The 20,314-nt window shown below is 41.0% G+C and overlaps 1 protein-coding gene across 2 annotated transcripts in view; it reads right to left on the minus strand.

The window, feature by feature from the left end:
• Nucleotides 1-20,314, minus strand: part of CORO2B (coronin 2B) — a 359,010-nt gene that overhangs the window by 56,185 nt on the left and 282,511 nt on the right. For both annotated transcript variants that reach the window (XM_078683011.1, XM_078683012.1), the window contains exons 5-7: nucleotides 18,281-18,445; nucleotides 17,872-17,988; nucleotides 17,085-17,189 (exon numbers count right to left, since the gene is read on the minus strand). In XM_078683011.1, coding sequence (XP_078539137.1) covers nucleotides 17,085-17,189; nucleotides 17,872-17,988; nucleotides 18,281-18,445 — 387 coding nt within the window. The remainder of the gene's footprint in view (nucleotides 1-17,084; nucleotides 17,190-17,871; nucleotides 17,989-18,280; nucleotides 18,446-20,314) is intronic.

Below are 20,314 nucleotides of genomic sequence, written 5' to 3' on the forward strand. Positions count from 1 at the left end.
GTACCTCCAGCCCATCGTGAGAGGTATGTCCACCTACATACGGGATTCTACTGATTTTTTAAACCAATTGATGAAAGTTACGTTACATTCCAATACTCAACATACTCTGGTTACCATCGATGTATGTGCATTATACACTTCCATACCACACAACAGAGGGATTGAGGCTCTTGAATCTTTTTTACTTTCCAATTCCATGAATGAAGATTTGAAAGTACTACTGTTAGAACTCATGCAGTTTATGCTGTACCACAGTTATTTCACTTGGGATAACAAATTCTACCTGCAACTAGTGGGCACCTCCATGGGAAATTGTGCTGCCCCTAGCTACGCGAATTTGTTCATGCACCGGTTGGAGACTGACCACATTTTGGAAAATACCCAGTGGCGAGACAAAATTGTGTCATACTGGAGATATATTGACGATATCTTTTTATTTGGGCAGGACCCTTTGATCAAATATCTGAGTTCATTTCACACATTAATCAAGTTGATGATCACATCCAATTCACCTACAGTACAGACCCTAAGTGCTTACCTTTCTTGGATATTTTGGTCTCACTTGATAATGACTGCTTAAGTACTTCCTTGTTCACCAAATCAACTGACCGCAATAATGCTCTTTGGTACACCAGTTGCCATCCAATTCCCTTGAAAAGACATTTACCTTTTTCGCAACTCTTGAGGGCCAAAAGAATTTGCTCAGAACCTGAGGATTATCAGTTAACTGAAAAGAAAATTCTACATAAATACAGAGAGAGAAAATACCCTGAAACTACTTTACAGGTTGCATGCGACCGCATTAAGTCCAAGAACAGAAACGATCTTTTAATTGCCAATCCTTGCAAAAAAACCTCTGAAAAGCCTGTGTTCGTTTCTAAATACTCCTCTAGAAGTCCTGCAATAAAAAAGATCATCCTAAGCAATTGGCAAATGATACAATCCGAACCCGACTTCCAAGGCCTTTTCAACAGCACTCCCTTATTTGCCTACCAAAGAGCAAAAAATCTGAAAAACTTGTTGGAAATTAAACCTAAACCATCTAACGTCATTTTCCGCGGTACCATACCTTGTCATAACTGCAGTCATTGCAATAACATCATTAAAGGCAATGCCATCAAACATCCATCCTCTGGCAAATCCATCAAACTCAAGACTAATGCCACCTGTGACTCTATGAACTTGGTGTATTTACTCAAATGTCCCTGTGGATTACCATATGTTGGAAAAACCGAAAGGAAACTCAAAGTTCGTCTAACTGAACACAAGAGTACGATCCGGAATAAGAACGTGAAGTCTCCTCTAGCTGCCCACTTCATCTCTTCCCAACATAACATCAGCCAATTGAGGTTCCTTGTTCTGGAAGTTGTCCAAATGAGATTCGGCGTCGATAACCGGAAAATACTCCTCCAAAGAGAACTCTTCTGGATTAAATTCTTGGACTCGTGCCATCCGAAGGGTCTCAATGAAAGAATTGAATACAGTTGTTACCTGTAACTCATGCTTGCATTCTCTATATTTTTTGCCATCTGCTATTTACACCTTTGTCCTTTGTAGTACACTTTTCTTTACTTTTTCTTTCGTTTTTTCCTTCTTCTAATATCTATTTTACTTTGTGCTTGTTCACCCTACCTTTATCTTTCTTACACCCACTGTTGTATTGTTTTTTCCACGTTCCACACTAGAACCTATTTCACTCCCTTTCCTGTTCCAAAATGGCCGACCGGTTCCAGTCCCTTTCATACATTTTGTACTTATTTATTTATTTTCCTTTTATTGACCCACTTTTCATGCACCTTTTATTACATTTTTTGAATGTTTCGCCTGACCGTTTTTTTTCCCTTCTATACACCTTTGTATCGTTCCATATTCATTTGTTTTCACTTCTGAGGCACTCTTTACTTCATTCTATATGATCGCCACTTCAACATTTCTGAATGTTCACATGATTGAATCATTTCCTTGAATCTTCTGAGGCGGCCTGGTTGTAGTCCGCTTTCTATTTCCGTGCTTTCTTGCCTTTCTTGTTCGCTTCCTGTTTCCGTTACACGTTTGCTTCCTAGCTGAGATTCCGCCGGAGAGCGCGTTTTTTTCACTATTCGGGTAGGGCTATCTTCATTTTCTTTTTCGTGTGACTCACTTATGCTGCAAATAATAACGCGCACTCAACGGGTGGTGTTTCTGCCTGCATTATTGAACCTTTTTCATGCTTTTTTACGCTTTTCTGCATACACGCTATTCCCTCCGTGTAACTCACTTTTTGGCTTTACAACACGTCATGCACTAAATGGGTGGTGTTTCTCTGACCTGCTGGTTCCTACCATCGACCTTCTTCTTGTTCATCTGTTTACACGCCATTTTCTTGTGATCACTCTTGGGTTTCACTTTTTGAACCACGTTATTTCCCTCATTCTCCCTGATTTTCCCTTAAATCTCTTGTCCTCTTGGTTTCCTTATTTAAGATTGTATATGTTATGACTACCCAGAGAGGTTTCTTTCCCCCACCTTATACAGTGTTTGGTTCCCTTACAGATTACCTTATCCCCTGATGAAGGGACGTGGTCCCGAAATGCATTGGGATTGGATCATGATTTCATTGAATATCACTGTGATGATTCACCTATTACAATACACTCAAGTGTATATGTCTTGAATATACGACTTTGAATAAAATTGTTCTTGAACTACCTCTCTCGTTTGACAACGTTGAATCAACTACGCAACTTGTTTGAGGTAAACACCTACGTAGGTGCGCCTGTTGGATTTAGTGTGGGATCCCCCTACACTCCCCTATCACAAGTTATTTTGTAACAGACATAGATCCAGCACAAACTTAGTCAGACCTAATTTTGTCATGTATTCCTATAGGTTCTGAATCGATCCCCCTATTCCTGACCCTATTCTAGTTAAACAAACCAACAAGTTAACTAGCAGTCAGCCCATGAGGCAGAAAACCCCCATGATGCAGATACCGTTATCTGACGCAGTCACACTACGGCACAGGAACGTGTTATCTGATTAGGTCATAACGCTTGCGATCTAATTAGACAAGCGATATTCCTCCAGCCCCTGATAAGGCATACGGAGTTCTCATAACAAATCAAACCTATGACAACCTGGGCAAAACCCTGCGGCCATTGTTTTGATTTCACAGAGAACTTCAGTAAAAGAATGTGCTAACGAGCAAGTCGTATGACATCCTTATTGACGTATCTATGTCCATCCTTACGTCAATCTCGGCACCTTAAAGGTATAAATATTACCGATCTTGCCCTATGCAAACACACGCGTGGTGACGAGACGGAGCAGCCATACTTGCCGAAGCCAAGAGCAGAGCAGACCCCGCTGGCAGCAGCCCCGCCTTCCTGACGCGCTGAGAGACGCGCTTTCTCCTGCCGAGAATCCAGCACCGGCGTTTCTGGGTAGCCCTCGCAGGCAGCCTGGAATATCGAGACCAGAGAGAGAGATACCATTCCTCATTCATCCTAACTTCCAGGTACAGAACTGAATAACCCCTCACAGAGAATTCTTTAGTTATTCACTTGGCAAAAACAAACTTAACTTAAACTGTAACTTTCTATTCCCGCCCACGTATTAGGCTTAGGTCAGGTACACGGGGTAGGCGTATCTAGAAACACCAGTTGAGCACGTTTAGTCAAATGTATATGTGTATGTAATATATTTTATTCATTTTAAAACATCTTATGGCTTAGAAACCATATCAATGTTTTTACAGTATTATTTTATACTATTGCTTTTAATGTATGAACTTTACTTAGCTATAAGTATTGCAATAATATCGATCCATTTCTCTTGTACGAGAAAAGAGACTGATCAATAAATAACACCTTTTTATTGAACACGCCCGTCTCTTCCTTTTCTCTACATTCTGATGAGACTAAGAATGCACGTACTGACTGAGTAAAATAAATTGCCTTTTGTTCACACGACTCTCGAGATTTACTCTTGATTAGGGGAGAGCAAAGTTGTCATGTTCTATGGTTGTCAGAAACTAAATCCCTTCTTGTCTAATCAGGGAAGTTAAGTCCTCCTTGAACATTCGAGAAAGTTTCTAGTGAACTCTGAGCTAAGCTGGCAAACCCAAAACTTTAAGTCTAGTATCGACAGTAGTAGACCTAGTTAACGTCTGGCCTAGGCCTTTACTGCTGTAGGTATTATTCCAATGCGCAGAGCCTATTGGGATGATAGGAACTACACTACATGGCGCCCAACGCGTTTGGAAAGGGCGATAAAACTAACGTAAGACATTTAGAGTAACTCAGTCGTGCTTTCTCACTCAGACCCTTTTCCCAAATACTCCAAAGACGTCTGGAGTGGGTGAAAGGTTATATCCGCCAGACCTCGCAGGAGGGAACTCCTATGTATGGGTCTTGGTATAGTCAACGTTGAAGGATACACTGTTCCAAAATATTGTGCATCTAATCTTTGTTTCCATAAGGAACCTGATCTGCAAACAAAAGAAATAACCTTCAGGACAGTAAAATGTCAGACAATGAAGAAGAAAGAGAGGCAGTTAGATTAGCAGCTGAACTCGCAGCGGCTGATGCTGCAGCACTAGATGCGGACGGGGATATAATACTCATCCCGGTCATCAAAAGGAGATCTATAACCCTGAAACTTATAGAAAATGGACTGACACCTAGAGGTGGCACAGTCATATTCGTAATTGAGGCACACGAATATCGGCAGACAGAGGTATACTGTTCATGGATACATTTTCCAGCAGCAAATGCTGTAACAAAGTACTTCCACTATTACAAAATAGAGGAACCTCCTAATGAGTACACTCCTTTCGAGGAGGTGGAAGTACCACTCAAATTTCAAGAGCATTTGCTCTTATTTGATGGCGCCCTAAAACATAACAATCACATCACCAGGCTCGGTCCTTTAGGTAGACCAGGAGCAACGTGGCCGGTCCTAGCCGGATACACACCACATCCAGACATCAATGGGATGTCTGCAGCAGAGCTGTTAACACAGCTAAAACAATTAATAAAAATTCATAGACAATTAGTTCAGTATGTGATGCGGACATCAACAATTCAGCCAGCGATTAAACTTCCACAGCTGACCCCTCACCAGGGGAACACAAATAAAATTACACCACAGAACATCCAATCCTGCCTAGGTAAAGTACCGGCTAAACGGGAACAAATACCATTCTGGCTAGCGCAAAAAATCACCCAAATAGAGGCGGTGTTTCCTGACACCACCCCGCTAGAAAAGCACAGGATTCTGACTATCTGCCTTCCAATGGGAATCGCACCACATATTGAGGACTGTGACACTTGGGGTACAGTCTTTGCTTCCATCTACACAAAAACGCACAGTGTTCCATCCATTTCGGTAATACCAGATGTGCTAAAACAAATTCAAGATGAATATGGACCTGAACCCGCTTTAACTCTTGGTATGAAATTACTAAAAGACTTCAAGCAGGTCTCGGCTATATTATTATCCAACATAAAGGGAGAAGCAGCAAACGTGGCGATCCGCCAGAGGTTAAAAGAGACAGATATAGCAGACCAACCAGCTGAAATTGCCAGAATCATAGAAAAATCCTATGAGGAACTAGGTAGAGATAGTTTAGGTGGAATACCAGTAAAACCACAACTGACTGAAAGTCCAGAAAAAATATTTTTTAATAATAATTCACCAAAAAAGAACTGGGATGGAAACAAACAATCCAATCCTAAAGAAAAGAAATTCCAGTCCAGAGGAAGGTCTCCTAGGCGAAGAGAGAAATCTCCGAACCAAAGACACAGGTCACCCCAGAGTGACCCCTCTGGGAAAAGATATAACCTTAGAAATAGGGATAATATAAAAAAGCCTGATAGATGTCAAGACATTGATACACGTCCCTCTCAATCTTTTCAGACTTCCTCGCAGAAATCGGAAAGAAGAGGACGATCAGAACAAAGAGAAGAGCACACCAAGTCCAAAGACAAGGAACCTGCTCAGCTAAAAAAGAAATTACAATTTCCAAAAAAGAAGGTAGCCAGTATCAAGGTAGTTAACAATGCCGAGAATACTGAGGACACAACTGAAAAACGGAGAGTGGGCTCAGACAATGCTAGACAGCGCAGCAGAAGTGAGCATAGCTCGCAAAGTCCTTATGAATCATCTGGAGACAGTGGACACGAATGAATATCTTCAAGTGGAAACTGCGGACACCAGAGTTAGCAAACCTCACAAAATATACGAAATAACATTGCGTATAGAGGGAGATAAGACTAGGAAAATAAGGGGACTATTTTGGGATAATCTCTCCAAGGGCTATGATATCCCTCTAGCTGAAAAAGACTGGCCACCAGAGTTTGTAAGGGAGTGCCCTCATGGCGAAGAAGTAATTATGCCTGCCTTCTCGAATCATATCCAGATTCATAAAAAATACACACTTGCCAGAAAATGGGCAGTGGCTCTAGCTCCTGCCTTATATAAAAATCATGTAGGATGGGATGAGGACTCTCCTCCTCACAAAATCCAGTTAAAATCACAACCAACTGCACAAAGGCAGTACCCAATTAAGCAAGAAGCTAAAAAACAGGTAAATGAAATACTAGATCAGCTAGAATACCAGGGGGTGATTGAAACTTGCACCTCACAAATGAACAACCCTTTGTTTCCGGTCTCCAAACCAGACAATTCATATCGTCTAGTTTTGGATTACCGACACCTTAACACATGTTGCAAAACTTTTGCAGTGCAAAACTCACACAGTGCTGCACTAATGAATAACATAGTGCGCAAAAAATACAAAACAACCTTGGACATCTCTAATGGATTCTTTTGTCAAAACATAGCACCAGAGAGCAGATATGTAACTGCATTCTCAATAAATGGCACTCAAAAACAATTCTGTCGGTTAGCCCAGGGGTACAAGAACAGCCCGGGGGTATTCTCAGCGAGAGTAACAGAATTACTACAACTATATGATGATGAAGCATTATCTTATGTCGATGACATTTACTTAACAGATGATGACTTGGAGACTCACTTGAAGAGAGTGAACACCATAATACTTGGGTTCGCAGCAGAGGGTTACAAATTCAACTTTAAAAAATCCAGAATTGCCCATCTGACAGTCCTATTCTTAGGATATGAGTTATCAAGTGAAGGCAAAAGCCTGGCTGACAATTTCCTAGAGAAATGTGCCGTAATCCAAGCACCTAGAACACTAAAAAACCTACAGTCGATTCTAGGCTTCCTAAATTTCGGAAGAACATACATTGCAAATTACGCAGAAAGGGTCAAACCCCTTTATGATCTGATAAAACCAGATTTTAAAAGATCCAATTGGACTCAAATACACACAGAAATTTTGAGATCCCTACAAACAGACATGCTAATTAAAACAAAATTAGAAACACGTGATAACACACGCAATCTTGTGATTCGAGTCATCCCAGGAAGATGCGGATTCACATACCTGACCTCTAATGAGGGAGAAAAGGTACCAATTGCATTCAAATCACACTTGTACACAGAAGCTGAACAGAAATTCAGCAACAAAGAAAAAATTGTTCATGCAGTTCAAACCGCAATAGCTAGAGAAAAAGATCAAGCTGACGGTAGACATATCACAGTCAGAACAGCAGAATCAGCCTTCGAGGCACTAACAACACCGTGTAATTTACCAACAACAACATTAAATCCAGAATGGATACAATGGGTGAATTCAATCACAACGGACAAAGTATACTACTACTTTGATCCAGAACTAGAAGAATTAAAAAATCTAGAATATGAAGAAACATATCCTCTGCCAATCGACATTCTGCCTTTACGACATTACGCCTGTGTAATCTATACAGACGGACATGCTCAACCCCCCGTTTGGGGAGAACAGGCATACAACCCCACATGTGAGATTACAAAAGAAGTGTGGCGCGGAGGTAAACTAAAACCTCTATTAACAAAAACACACTCAGTAGAAACTAATTCTGAACAACAAACAGAAATAATAGCATTGAAAAAGGCGCTAGATATTGCGGATCGCGAATTCCCGACACTTATAGTGTCAGATTCATATTACTGCGTCAAATCATATAACAAGGATTTGCAGACTTGGATTCAAAACAGTTACAAATTTGACACAGATGCACCAATAAAGCAGAAACTGCTCTGGGAACAAATAGCTCTTTTACAAAAAGAACTACCAAAGACTCACGTGACACACTCACTGAGTCATCAGCGTGATGGCGTTCACGTTGCAGGGAATTCATTGGCTGAAACAGCCACAGCGGCAGCGACTAAAACGGCTCCCGTAGATCGAAAAAAGCGTACATTAAAATAAATTGACGGTGAAACAGTGCTGGCAGTGAAAACGTCATCAAAAGGCGACTGCTCAGCGTTACCGATCAACTATCCACTCAATTATACATACATAATCGATGCAAACTCCGTCCCTTTTGCTCGAATCCCTGGAGTGGGGGATAGAGTGATTCCAAACATGGACAGGAGAAACTTGTTAATCGCAGACGCACATATGGGCGAGGGTCTCAGACACCTCAAACTAAAAGATTCTCTGGAAGAATTACAATCACGGTACTGGTGGCCAGGCATGAGCCTGCGTCACACCATGTTTGTAAAAAACTGCCCAAACTGCAACAGAGATCGCAGTGGGGAGAGAAACAGTTTAATACCTCGTCGGTTTACTCCAGGAAAAATCTGGAGTAAAAAGGAAGGGTTGCGATTAACTTATACAGGCTAGTTCCACTTATAATGTAGATCACCAGCACTCGGCTGACGTCCGGACTGTTATACAAAGATTTGCGAGTCTAAATGGCATATACGCTAAGAGCATGCTATGTTTGACCATTGTCTCCACTCTAGCCCTCAAGCATGGGGGGAAACATGGCCAAATGAGCATAGCCCAGCGGGAATCTTCTCACTTCCTTCCTGAGGGTACGGGATGGTGTAAAGAAAAAACCAAGGCATAAAGCAATCTATAACGGAAAGGATATTAGGTACGGGAGCTGGGTGGGTCAAACATCTAATAAGTGTCCAACGTAGTCTCAATAACTTGCCAAGAAATTCTCTGAAGGGATTCAGTCCGTACAAATTATTATTCGGAACTAGGATGATTATCTCTGACCTTGACAGTCAGACTTCAGTGGTGAAAGAAAAAAGCTTTGATATCAAAGACCGTTTGGCTATTTTGCAGGACTTAAACAAAACAAGAAAAGACCTGAGCAACATAAAGTTGAAACAACAGCCAACAACCACTGAAGAACCACCACCTGTCCCAGCAAGACCTGTCTGGATTCCTAAAGTCGGGGATCTAGTCAGGGAGAAGATTGCGGTAAAGAAGGAATTTGGGCCTTCTTACAGAAAAGCAGTTCCTGTCTTGTCTGTCAACGGGACAAGATCAGTTGTACTACCGCCACTTGCTGGTAAAAAGGAGAACCGAGTTGTATCCATCGACCTGGTAAAACCACAACATGTGGCCGATAACAAACAGTAGGCCAAGTGGACTCCCAATAAGTAGCAGAACACCAAGGTTTGCTACCAGTACAGAGGTCCTAACGAAGTGGCTCATCACATTCGAAACGCCTACAGAAGAACAACAAGGACTATGCAACAATGCAATAGAACTCAGACCTCTGAAAACCCAAATAAAAACATTTAGCAGAGACACACCAATCTATAATGAAGTACCAAGTGAAAATGCAAGAAACAGTAATCCTGAAGCAATTAGAACAATTGACAGAACAGCATCTGGCTACTTCATAAACTTCGATGATTCCTCTGAAGGCTTCAGTGAATCAAAGACACAGCCATCATCAAAAACCTTTAAAGATAAAGCTAAAGAACTTTTAAAACAACTGAAAGAAACATATCTGATTTCTCCATGGATTGAATTTTGGGTGGGTTTTGGTGCATTTATCCTCATACTTTGGCTCATCATGATACTAACATTGGGACGCTTTATTGAGGGAAAATATGCAAAAATGGACACAGCAAGTCAGAAAATCAACTTGATCCTCAAACCACACACATCTTCACAAGTCGAGAAAAGAGAACTTTCTTCAGCCAACTTCACAGCCAATCCGATACCTGGTGGGGTAGCCTGGGACAACACTGACTATGAAATTTATGGTCCGGTCGAGATCCTGAAATATCCACACCAAATTAAGATCTCCTTGAGTGACTTTGTAAAACCAAACTCATTTGCTGATGATTGGGACTTCGAAAGCATTAATAATATGATGTCTGATTTAGTAATGTCTGCTAAATTTACCAAACATGATTTGCAGGGTTCTACCAATTATGATAGTATGTACTGTTATAACCACTATGGTAACCATTTTTTACATAGATCTGCACAACCTAGAAATGTTTTAAACTATAATCAATGGGAACATTGTGCAACACCTCCAAAAGGGAGCTCAAGAACCGTTTACGACAAATATTCATATTTTTCAGGTTTTAACACAAGTAATGCTGAAGCATTTTATTTAAAATTATCAAATAAGACAGGGACCAAGACCATGATAACCAACACAAAATTGTTATATTCAGACTCATTCTTTGAAAAATGAATACCTTTGGGTTTGATTATTGGGACAAAAATGTTGAATTGAAAAGTGTTTGGGGGACAAAAGATTGGCAAGTACAGGGTATAGAAGCTTTGTTTAGAGCCTGCATGATCCCAGAACAAATGATATTTTTAAATGACACTGTTCAACAGACCACCTGTCTTGGCTTAGCCAAAATCAAAGATTTAAATAAACCGTCTATTCCAAAGCCAACAATGTTTAGCAATAACTCTGATACAGATGAAGAGATAGACGTAAACCATATATTAAACCAAAACAGAACACATACTGATTGGAAACAGTGGTTGATCTGGCCCACAGATACTAATAACTGTCAAGACAGATTCCTGAACAAAACGCAGGGGTTCAAAATGACCAGGCCAGACCCTAGATATCCTCAAAGACATCACCCAGGGATAATAACCACCTACAGTGTGGGCAAATTATGCCTTCAATGGCTACAAACTTCCACACTGGCAGAAATTAAGCAACACCTAACTTTACTTACTGATGGTGCTGACTTGCGTGATTTCACTATGGGACCACGCAAACAGCGTCAAAAGCGTTTCATAGCAGCCTCTGTATATGCAGCATACAATGAGGCCTGGAAGGTTACTCAAATTGAAACAGCAGAGAGAATACGGGAAATTGATCGTATTAATTTGGAAAAATCACTTTCTGTAGTGGACAATGGGTTAATGACTCTGTCCTCCAGAATTTTTTCTTTGGACAGCATTGTGTCTTCAGCAATCGATATATGGGTTAATGACTCTGTCCTCCAGAATTTTTTCTTTGGACAGCATTGTGTCTTCAGCAATCGATATATTATCGCAAGACTTACTGTTATTACAACACGGTCAGTCACAATTGCGTTCTATTGTACAGCTTGGCTGGACGTTACAAAATCTGCGTTCAGGCTATGTGCCTTGGCGTCTAATCAACACAACGTCATTATTCCAAATCTTTAACCTTACTGATAGACAAATCAGTATGGCACAAAAGGGTGCTGATTATACAATCTTGAGCATTGAAAAACTCGAAAGATTACCAGTGACAATGTCAGAACGACCTGTCAGTGAATGGATAAATACATGGGATAATAAATATTCCAATCTCAACCTTCAGGTTTCAATACTGCCAAAAATATATACAGGCTGGCATGTACGAGAAATTGGGAAAGGGGTACCTTAAAACAACATGGAACCTGCCCTATTCACATGCATGTGTCAGTAATAAAGGACAGAAAGTGTTTCTTAGTGGCAACAATTGTGCGATGTCACTAAGTGGCACACTTCTGTGTAACGGAATTAGTTTGCATGGAGCCTGTGAAGGGAATTCATACAACCTTTCATGTCACCAGCAAGGCGCACCTGCAACAGAAATAGAACCATTCTTTCAAAGACTCTATAATGGGAGTTACATTCTGATTGTAGACCGCAGATGTTGTAGTCTTATGCCCGGGACTCCTTATCTAGTAACTACCACTGCGAAGGTCAAGTGCTGTGGACGCTCGTTGTTCCCCAGCTCCTTCCCAGACAGGGAGGCAAGGGCATGGCCCGATTTGAAAATTACTTCTATTCGAATAGATACTTTAAGCAGAATGAAAACAGTGCTTCTTCAGATGCCTACCAGGCTCTCGTCATCAAAAGAAACGTATGATCTACAAGTCGCAAGGACGACTGCTGAGATACATACATTATTATCAACTAATTCCCCCGTACATTTCGCGGAAATCCAGATTGAAATCTTAAATATTTCTGATACCAATGGGGTCTCAAAGGTATTTAAGACAGTATTTTCGATGGCATTAACACCATTCAAAGCCATACTGGGTATTTTTCCAGATTTCGTCCATTCGATTTTTGGCGGACTTCCCCTGATCCTGGGACTAATTGCAGGAATCCTATTCTTAGTCCTTATTTTTCGTTATGGCAACCCATGTCACAGACAAAACTCTGGCGACAAGAGAAGAAACAATCCTAGCCATTGGATACCGGGACCGGATATCAAAAATCCTGGGACTCTCCCGGCTTAGAGACCTGAACATGACTTGGTTTCTATCATTTCGACCAATGTGGCAAAGATGTGTTTTACCTGTATTGAGGTGTCTGCTATGCGGAGAAGAATGCGTGTTAGACACCTGTCTGACGCTACAATCGGATGCGCCGATGGATGCAGAAACATTGTTGAGCCCGATCAAGGTTCATGCTTTGTGCTGCCCTCAAAGGCTACCAATCCTGATGACGGCATTCGTGGAAGCTTCACCACTGCGATTGATGGGTAGTGAAGTTCAAGATGAAAGCAGCATCGAACAGGTACGACCTTCTGTCAGCAATGCGAATCAGAATGTCAATGGAGACAATCATGCACAAGAATGCATGATTACACCTATTTCCGAGTTAGTGGAACTTTCCCAGGAAGCTGTTGACAGTTTTTTCGAAAGCCTAAATGATATGATGTTCTCACCCGAACAGAAATAGAGACTTTTGAGCAAGCTCGCACACGGCGTTCCCTGAATTCGGCCTTCAACTTTAAATAATAAAGTCACATGAACTATTTTTCACTCCAGTTCACGGACAGCAACTCTTTCAGAAGCCCCAATTCATTTTTTCGGTTTTTCGGGACACTTATCTTCTGCTTAAAGTAAGAAACTATTCCTAAAGAACTAAGATTTCTAGTTTTAGATACTTTATAGACTTTAGCTGCCCGCTGGTATGTTCACAAATATTTTATTCTGTGATGGAATGGTCTCGAAACTTTTTTCTGTATTTAAGAAACCATTTCATGTGTAATTCTCATATACTAAATAAGCAATAATGTATACAAATGCGTGATTACTTTAGCATTATTCCATAGCTTGAGTGCATACGATATATATGTCTGCAAATTTTCCGTATATTTGAAGAATTTCAAAATGCATTTATGTATTTTGGGGTGGTAAGGTATACACACTACTCTATAGTATGTTGTACTATGTTATACTATGCCTAGATTAGTAAATATGTCCATAGTTAGCGTGGAGTGGGTGTCATGTATTCCTATAGGTTCTGAATTGATCCCCCTATTCCTGACCCTATTCTAGTTAAACAAACCAACAAGTTAACTAGCAGTCAGCCCATGAGGCAGAAAACCCCCATGATGCAGATACCGTTATCTGACGCAGTCACACTACGGCACAGGAACGTGTTATCTGATTAGGTCATAACGCTTGCGATCTAATTAGACAAGCGATATTCCTCCAGCCCCTGATAAGGCATACGGAGTTCTCATAACAAATCAAACCTATGACAACCTGGGCAAAACCCTGCGGCCATTGATTTGATTTCACAGAGAACTTCAGTAAAAGAATGTGCTAACGAGCAAGTCGTATGACATCCTTATTGACGTATCTATGTCCATCCTTACGTCAATCTCGGCACCTTAAAGGTATAAATATTACCGATCTTGCCCTATGCAAACACACGCGTGGTGACGAGACGGAGCAGCCATACTTGCCAAAGCCAAGAGCAGAGCAGACCCCGCTGGCAGCAGCCCCGCCTTCCTGACGCGCTGAGAGACGCGCTGCTTTCTCCTGCCGAGAATCCAGCACCGGCGTTTCTGGGTAGCCCTCGCAGGCAGCCTGGAATATCGAGACCAGAGAGAGAGATACCATTCCTCATTCATCCTAACTTCCAGGTACAGAACTGAATAACCCCTCACAGAGAATTCTTTAGTTATTCACTTGGCAAAAACAAACTTAACTTAAACTGTAACTTTCTATTCCCGCCCACGTATTAGGCTTAGGTCAGGTACACGGGGTAGGCGTATCTAGAAACACCAGTTGAGCACGTTTAGTCAAATGTATATGTGTATGTAATATATTTTATTCATTTTAAAACATCTTATGGCTTAGAAACCATATCAATGTTTTTACAGTATTATTTTATACTATTGCTTTGAATGTATGAACTTTACTTAGCTATAAGTATTGCAATAATATCGATCCATTTCTCTTGTACGAGAAAAGAGACTGATCAATAAATAACACCTTTTTATTGAACACGCCCGTCTCTTCCTTTTCTCTACATTCTGATGAGACTAAGAATGCACGTACTGACTGAGTAAAATAAATTGCCTTTTGTTCACACGACTCTCGAGATTTACTCTTGATTAGGGGAGAGCAAAGTTGTCATGTTCTATGGTTGTCAGAAACTAAATCCCTTCTTGTCTAATCAGGGAAGTTAAGTCCTCCTTGAACATTCGAGAAAGTTTCTAGTGAACTCTGAGCTAAGCTGGCAAACCCAAAACTTTAAGTCTAGTATCGACAGTAGTAGACCTAGTTAACGTCTGGCCTAGGCCTTTACTGCTGTAGGTATTATTCCAATGCGCAGAGCCTATTGGGATGATAGGAACTACACTACAATTTCATTGAGTGTTTTAGGTAACATGCTGCTCTCATAACAGGACCACTTTAGTGGGCTCCCTACCCTTCTTCTCATGATCAATACTTGTGTACAGACATGCAACATCCATGGTTACGAACATATAATCATTTTTGAATTTTTTTTTACCAGATGCCTCTGTCCCTACTCTTATGGTCTATTAACCTTGGATATAGATATAGTCTCCCAAAAATATTTTTGTTTCATCTTATGAGTAAGTCTGCTTTAGTTTCAAAGTCATCCATATTCTTAGTAGGTGTAACGTTCAATCCTTTGTTAGGCAAGCTAGTGTCTGCCTCAGATAATACCCAGTTGGAAAGATAAGGGATTATAGTATTATTTATCTTGTTATTTCCTTCTAGCTTTGAGCCAGAGTTTTACCCCGTCCTGCTGTGTGATATCTTCTTGTTAACAGCTTGGCCCCTCCTCTTTGTCCTCTCTGTCTCTGATCCTCCAAACATGCATCTCTTTCTTTTTGGGTGGTTCTTGATTCCCACAATCTCATCATCCTTAACTCATCTAAAAAAATACAGTTGTTCTCCCTTTTGCTTGTCTAGTTTTTGTAGTACCTTCTGAATCAAACACATTGTTGCAGGTTTCAATATTTAAAGCTTTACTGGTGCTATGTGTTACACCCATCTGTGCCAAACGTACGCTATTGGCACATATCACTTTCTTGACAGTAGTGTCATAATTTTTAGAATATCTGTAGACCCTCCCTGACTAATGGGTGCTTACACCACCCCTAGAAAGTTTGATTTCTTCCTATTACTCATTTCTTGATGGTATTTAGACATTATTCTGTCTTAAATCTCATTAGTTTTCTTGGGTCAATTTAGATGTTCAATTTCTTTTTTAATCACCTCAATCTCCTAATTCAACATGGTCCTTTGAGATGCTGTAAGATGTACTAAAACACTTATCTTTATTACTCATTCAATTTGTGTTTTTCAGCACTCTACTAGTATAGATCTTCCACATCCAGGAATGTGTTAATTCTTAGCCCCTTGGAATGCGGTTTACTTCCAGGTATTTTTTAAGTGCCACAGAGGTGTACTGAATTCCGCATCCCCACATGCAAAATATAAAGAATTTGCGAAAATCGGCAGACCAGCATTCTTCTTTCATTATTCATCATGCAACTTTACCTCTGTTGAAACATAAAATTAGAAACATGGTAGAAATGGGTCTGTTGCTGTATTAAAAAACACAATTTAACAGTATTAAACTGGCTTTTAATTTAATTTCCCTTTAAATTCCAAGAGTGCCCAATTATAACAGAACTGGTCTCTCAAAATGTTTTTTGTAGGTAGTCGAGCAGAAGCTACCTCCCTAGTGTTCCTCCTCTTTCTTTTCTTTCACCCATTTGTCATCGAAAGAGGGGCAACAGGAAACTTACAGGAAACCAACTAAAGAGAGAGTAAGGTTTCAGCATGTGTGCTGTACAATGAGACTGTTGCAATCTTTTCAAAGCCCCACCACATAGCTTGCCAATCAATCTGGGATCCCCAATTGGAAAGTAGCAATCGGCTTGATTCTGAAACTTCTTTTTTGTGTCTACCAAACTCCTTACTTGCTGTTGTGATTGTAAATCTTCCGTGATCTACAGTCTCCTTTTTGTGTTGTTGGCCACAGACAGGGAAAATTGTTAGGTAGAAGGACTTACTTTGTGCCCTAGTCTCCAGCGAAGTCTTGCATCTTCTGGGATTTCATAACACACCAAGTGGTCAGTCACTCAGTCTATATGAGAACCACTAACTTCTTCTTGAATGGGTCTGACACAGGAGAAGAGATTTACTTATGCACATCATTGGGGATGGAAATGTCACTCAGTGGGTTCTGACACCATCACATAAGTAGTGCATGCACAGTAATTGCTGAAGTAAGACACTGCTAGGAAGCTCAATCCATGATCCAGTGAATTTGTTCACTTTTAACTGGTCTCTATGATGGAAGCGCAAATATATTTTGCCTCCCCCTTCATTCTCGGTTAGAGCTGCCCACAGAACCAAAGGATAGCATAAAGATTAGGATACATACAGCTTCTATCAGCAATGCTGAAGATGTTAAAACTTCCTAAATCCAGGTCAGTGCACCTTACCTTTCCAGCGAGGTACATCATGTGAGTGTCAGCATCATAGAAGGGAAATAGGAGCCCAGACAGGCCATCGATCTCCTCCTCAACCAGTGGCATGGACAGATCTTCCTGCAGATAAAGAGAAGGGTCAGCCAGCTAGGCACATGGACTTGAGATTACCAGGTTTAAAAAAAAGGTACACTGGAATACAACCTGACATAAAGAGATGAAATGGACGGTGAGGTAACACTTTCCTTCTAACAAAAGTACACCGGGTGCCACCATAAACTGCTTTTCAATGCACACTGCCTTAATCCCACAGGGAAAGCCAGGACGGGTTCCCCAGAGTTATACAGCGCCAGGAGACCTATGGATGGGTAGCAGTGCGCTTTACAAGCTCAAAAACATTTACATTTACATCCTAAGCCCCCCCATCAGCCTCTATACCTGGACTTCTCTTGTTCAGAATGTAAACATCTGTACACAAGAACTAAAACTTTACAGTTTTACTTCTTACTGTAATTCCTAAGCTTGTACATCAGGCGAGCAACCATATTGTTGACCAAATGTGTCATTATTCAGTCCCTAAATGTTACATCACTGACCTCTATTCTTTATGAAGTGTGATCCTCTTCTCAATACATCATTTCCCAGAGTGTTGCAGAAAAATTGGTTTTCCTAAGAGCATTACTCTACCAACCACAAACAGAGCTCTAAGGCCATCCGTCACATATTTTAAATATATTTGAACCGCACACCCCAACAGATCAGAGATACCAGTAGAAGGTGGTGAATGGGTTATCAAGCTCACCTGATCCCATAATGCAATTTGCCTGGTGTTCCACCTTGAGACACCGGTCGTCAGTAGGCGCTTCATGTTACCTAGGAAAACCACACGGTTCACTTTATGATTCTTGCAGCTGGCTTCCTGTGGAACAGAGAGAAGTCATTATAAACTAGGTAGGATTAGCACTAAGTCAGTTTTCCAGGCAGCTGGTGCCCCCACGTCAGGGGAAGGATTAAAAAGGAGGGGCTTGTGCAGAGTTTGCCACAAATCAGACTGGCGTGTGTTTATGCCAAAGCTTCAGTCTCAATGGTCTTTCAGAAACACCTGTCTGCTGGGAGATCTCCTGAACAACCTGAAAGCCAGTCCTTCTCTGGTCATGACTGCTAGTCATGGGTGTGCTATGCAATTAGACATTGTATTATGCTCCATTCACCTGCAGCACTTTGCCTGAGCGTGGTTCGAAGACTCGAAGTTTCCTATCCTTGCATGTGGTGGTGAGCAGACTGCCATCCGTGTTGAAGGACATGCATAGTATGACATCTGTGTGACAGTCAATCATCTTCACAGGGTCACCCTTCTCCAGGTTCCAGATGAGAATCTGCAGAAATTAGACTAGTGTTAGCAAGCATACAGCAGCAGCCAGTGGCAAAGAGTCACAGTCACCAGCCAAAGGTAGCTGACAGTGGCAGGTAGCAGCCAGCACTCAAAAGGCAAGAGCAAGCAGCAAAAGCAACTAACAGTGAACAGCTAGCAGCAACAGCTACTAACAGCAACAAGAGTGAACAGCAGCAGTCAGCTGCAGCCAGCAAGTGTTCAGAACACACTGCAAGGAACATCACTGAAGGACAAAGCAACCACTCGCAGCAGTACCATCTACTTCAAGGTCTCTGGGTTTGAGAGTTCAGGCACCTGTCTCAAACCAGTCAATCTGTGTGCCTTCGTACATCAGTCAGCTTTACCAAGCACATTCTGTGATATTGACAGTAAGTGAGGCTGATTGTATATTATCGTGAGCAGTGAAAGTGTGAGAAAAAGCACTAGATAAAGATTGCAGTGCAGAGTTGCCACTTACACAGCATGTCAGGGCATATTTCACAGCACTGCCTTTCACTCTTCATCTGTTCAGGTAAATCCCAAAAAACAGAAATTATGACTATTACTTCATTCCGTAAATTAGGGCATCCCTGTTTCTAATGTTAGTCATATCAAAACTATGCTTCCCATGCTTCCCTACAATAAATCCTGGTTTACCCCTTGCCCAGTTTACAATCAAGTTTATTTTAAAATTCACAGTTCATGCCCTTTCCTTGTGTATAAGGCGTTTAAGTTAAACCCTTGCTTGGTGTAATCTTCGGAACTCCTAGTTGTAGCAGAGTTACTGGTGCTTGCGTTCCACACAGGTCAGTTTTTGGCATGGCCAATACAGAGAGAACAAGGTTATGTGACACGAGTCCTAGCAGATATGAGACAAGTGGCCTATGCCTACAGGGGATGCTCCACTTGTCCTTCACACAGAGACAAAAATGGCTATATCCCAGAATAAGACCATATCACAAGCATCAAGGATAATTGTGGATGGAACGGCTGATAACTGCAGAAATAGCGACCTCAGAGATATGGGAAATCCCAAGGAGATTTCTCGGATTAAAGATAGCGGGGGATATTTGTGGGAATCACTGGCTAAGATGCATCAAGTATGCAATCTGGCCTCATCCCAACTCAAGATAAGTAGAGTACTAGGGGGGGTAAATCGATGAAAGATCCTCGTCACCATGTAAGAACATTGTTAAATCTGCTAAGGAAACCCTAAACCCTATATCAGATGTTTTTGAATTTCGGAAGGAGAATGGATTGTTGGAACGAAGACAACGTGTCATACAAGGATGAGCTCAAATAAATTAATATTTACCTTCCGTACATGGCCAAACAATGACTGTTAGAAAACAGGGACAATACTTAAAATTCTAAAGACTGCACCAAGCTTGAGTTGTATCCAATCACAAAGTATAAAGAGAGTAGAATTTACTAATGATAAACAAGGTGCTCAGGATGGAAGTATCAGAGTTTGATCAATAAGAGTAAAAGTAGAGGCATTCCTAAAACTACCATATCCAGCTTTTTAAGACCAAATAATGTAAAGGAGCAGACTATTGAAGAAAAACTTTAAAATTGCATACTATAAATCGGGTTTCTTGTCTGGAATATGAACACTGATAAAACTACCATTAGAAAGAACGCTCCCCAAGTACATGTGTGATCAGCGTATCGACTGCTCAGAACAGTAGGGTCTATAACAACACAAAGAGAAATCAAATCATTCAAAAATACTGGCTGGGGTCCTTTTTTAAGCCGAAACTCATTTTCATTAAAAAAAAAAAATTGGAGCAAAATATACAATCCACTGGGGAGGGTGCCTCTAAGTGCCTTTTCATCACTTCTTGAATGTAGCATACTTGGAAAGATGGAT

The sequence above is a fragment of the Lissotriton helveticus genome, chromosome 3_1 (assembly GCF_964261635.1).
Source record: "Lissotriton helveticus chromosome 3_1, aLisHel1.1, whole genome shotgun sequence".
In the NCBI taxonomy this organism is placed as follows: Eukaryota; Metazoa; Chordata; class Amphibia; order Caudata; family Salamandridae; genus Lissotriton; species Lissotriton helveticus.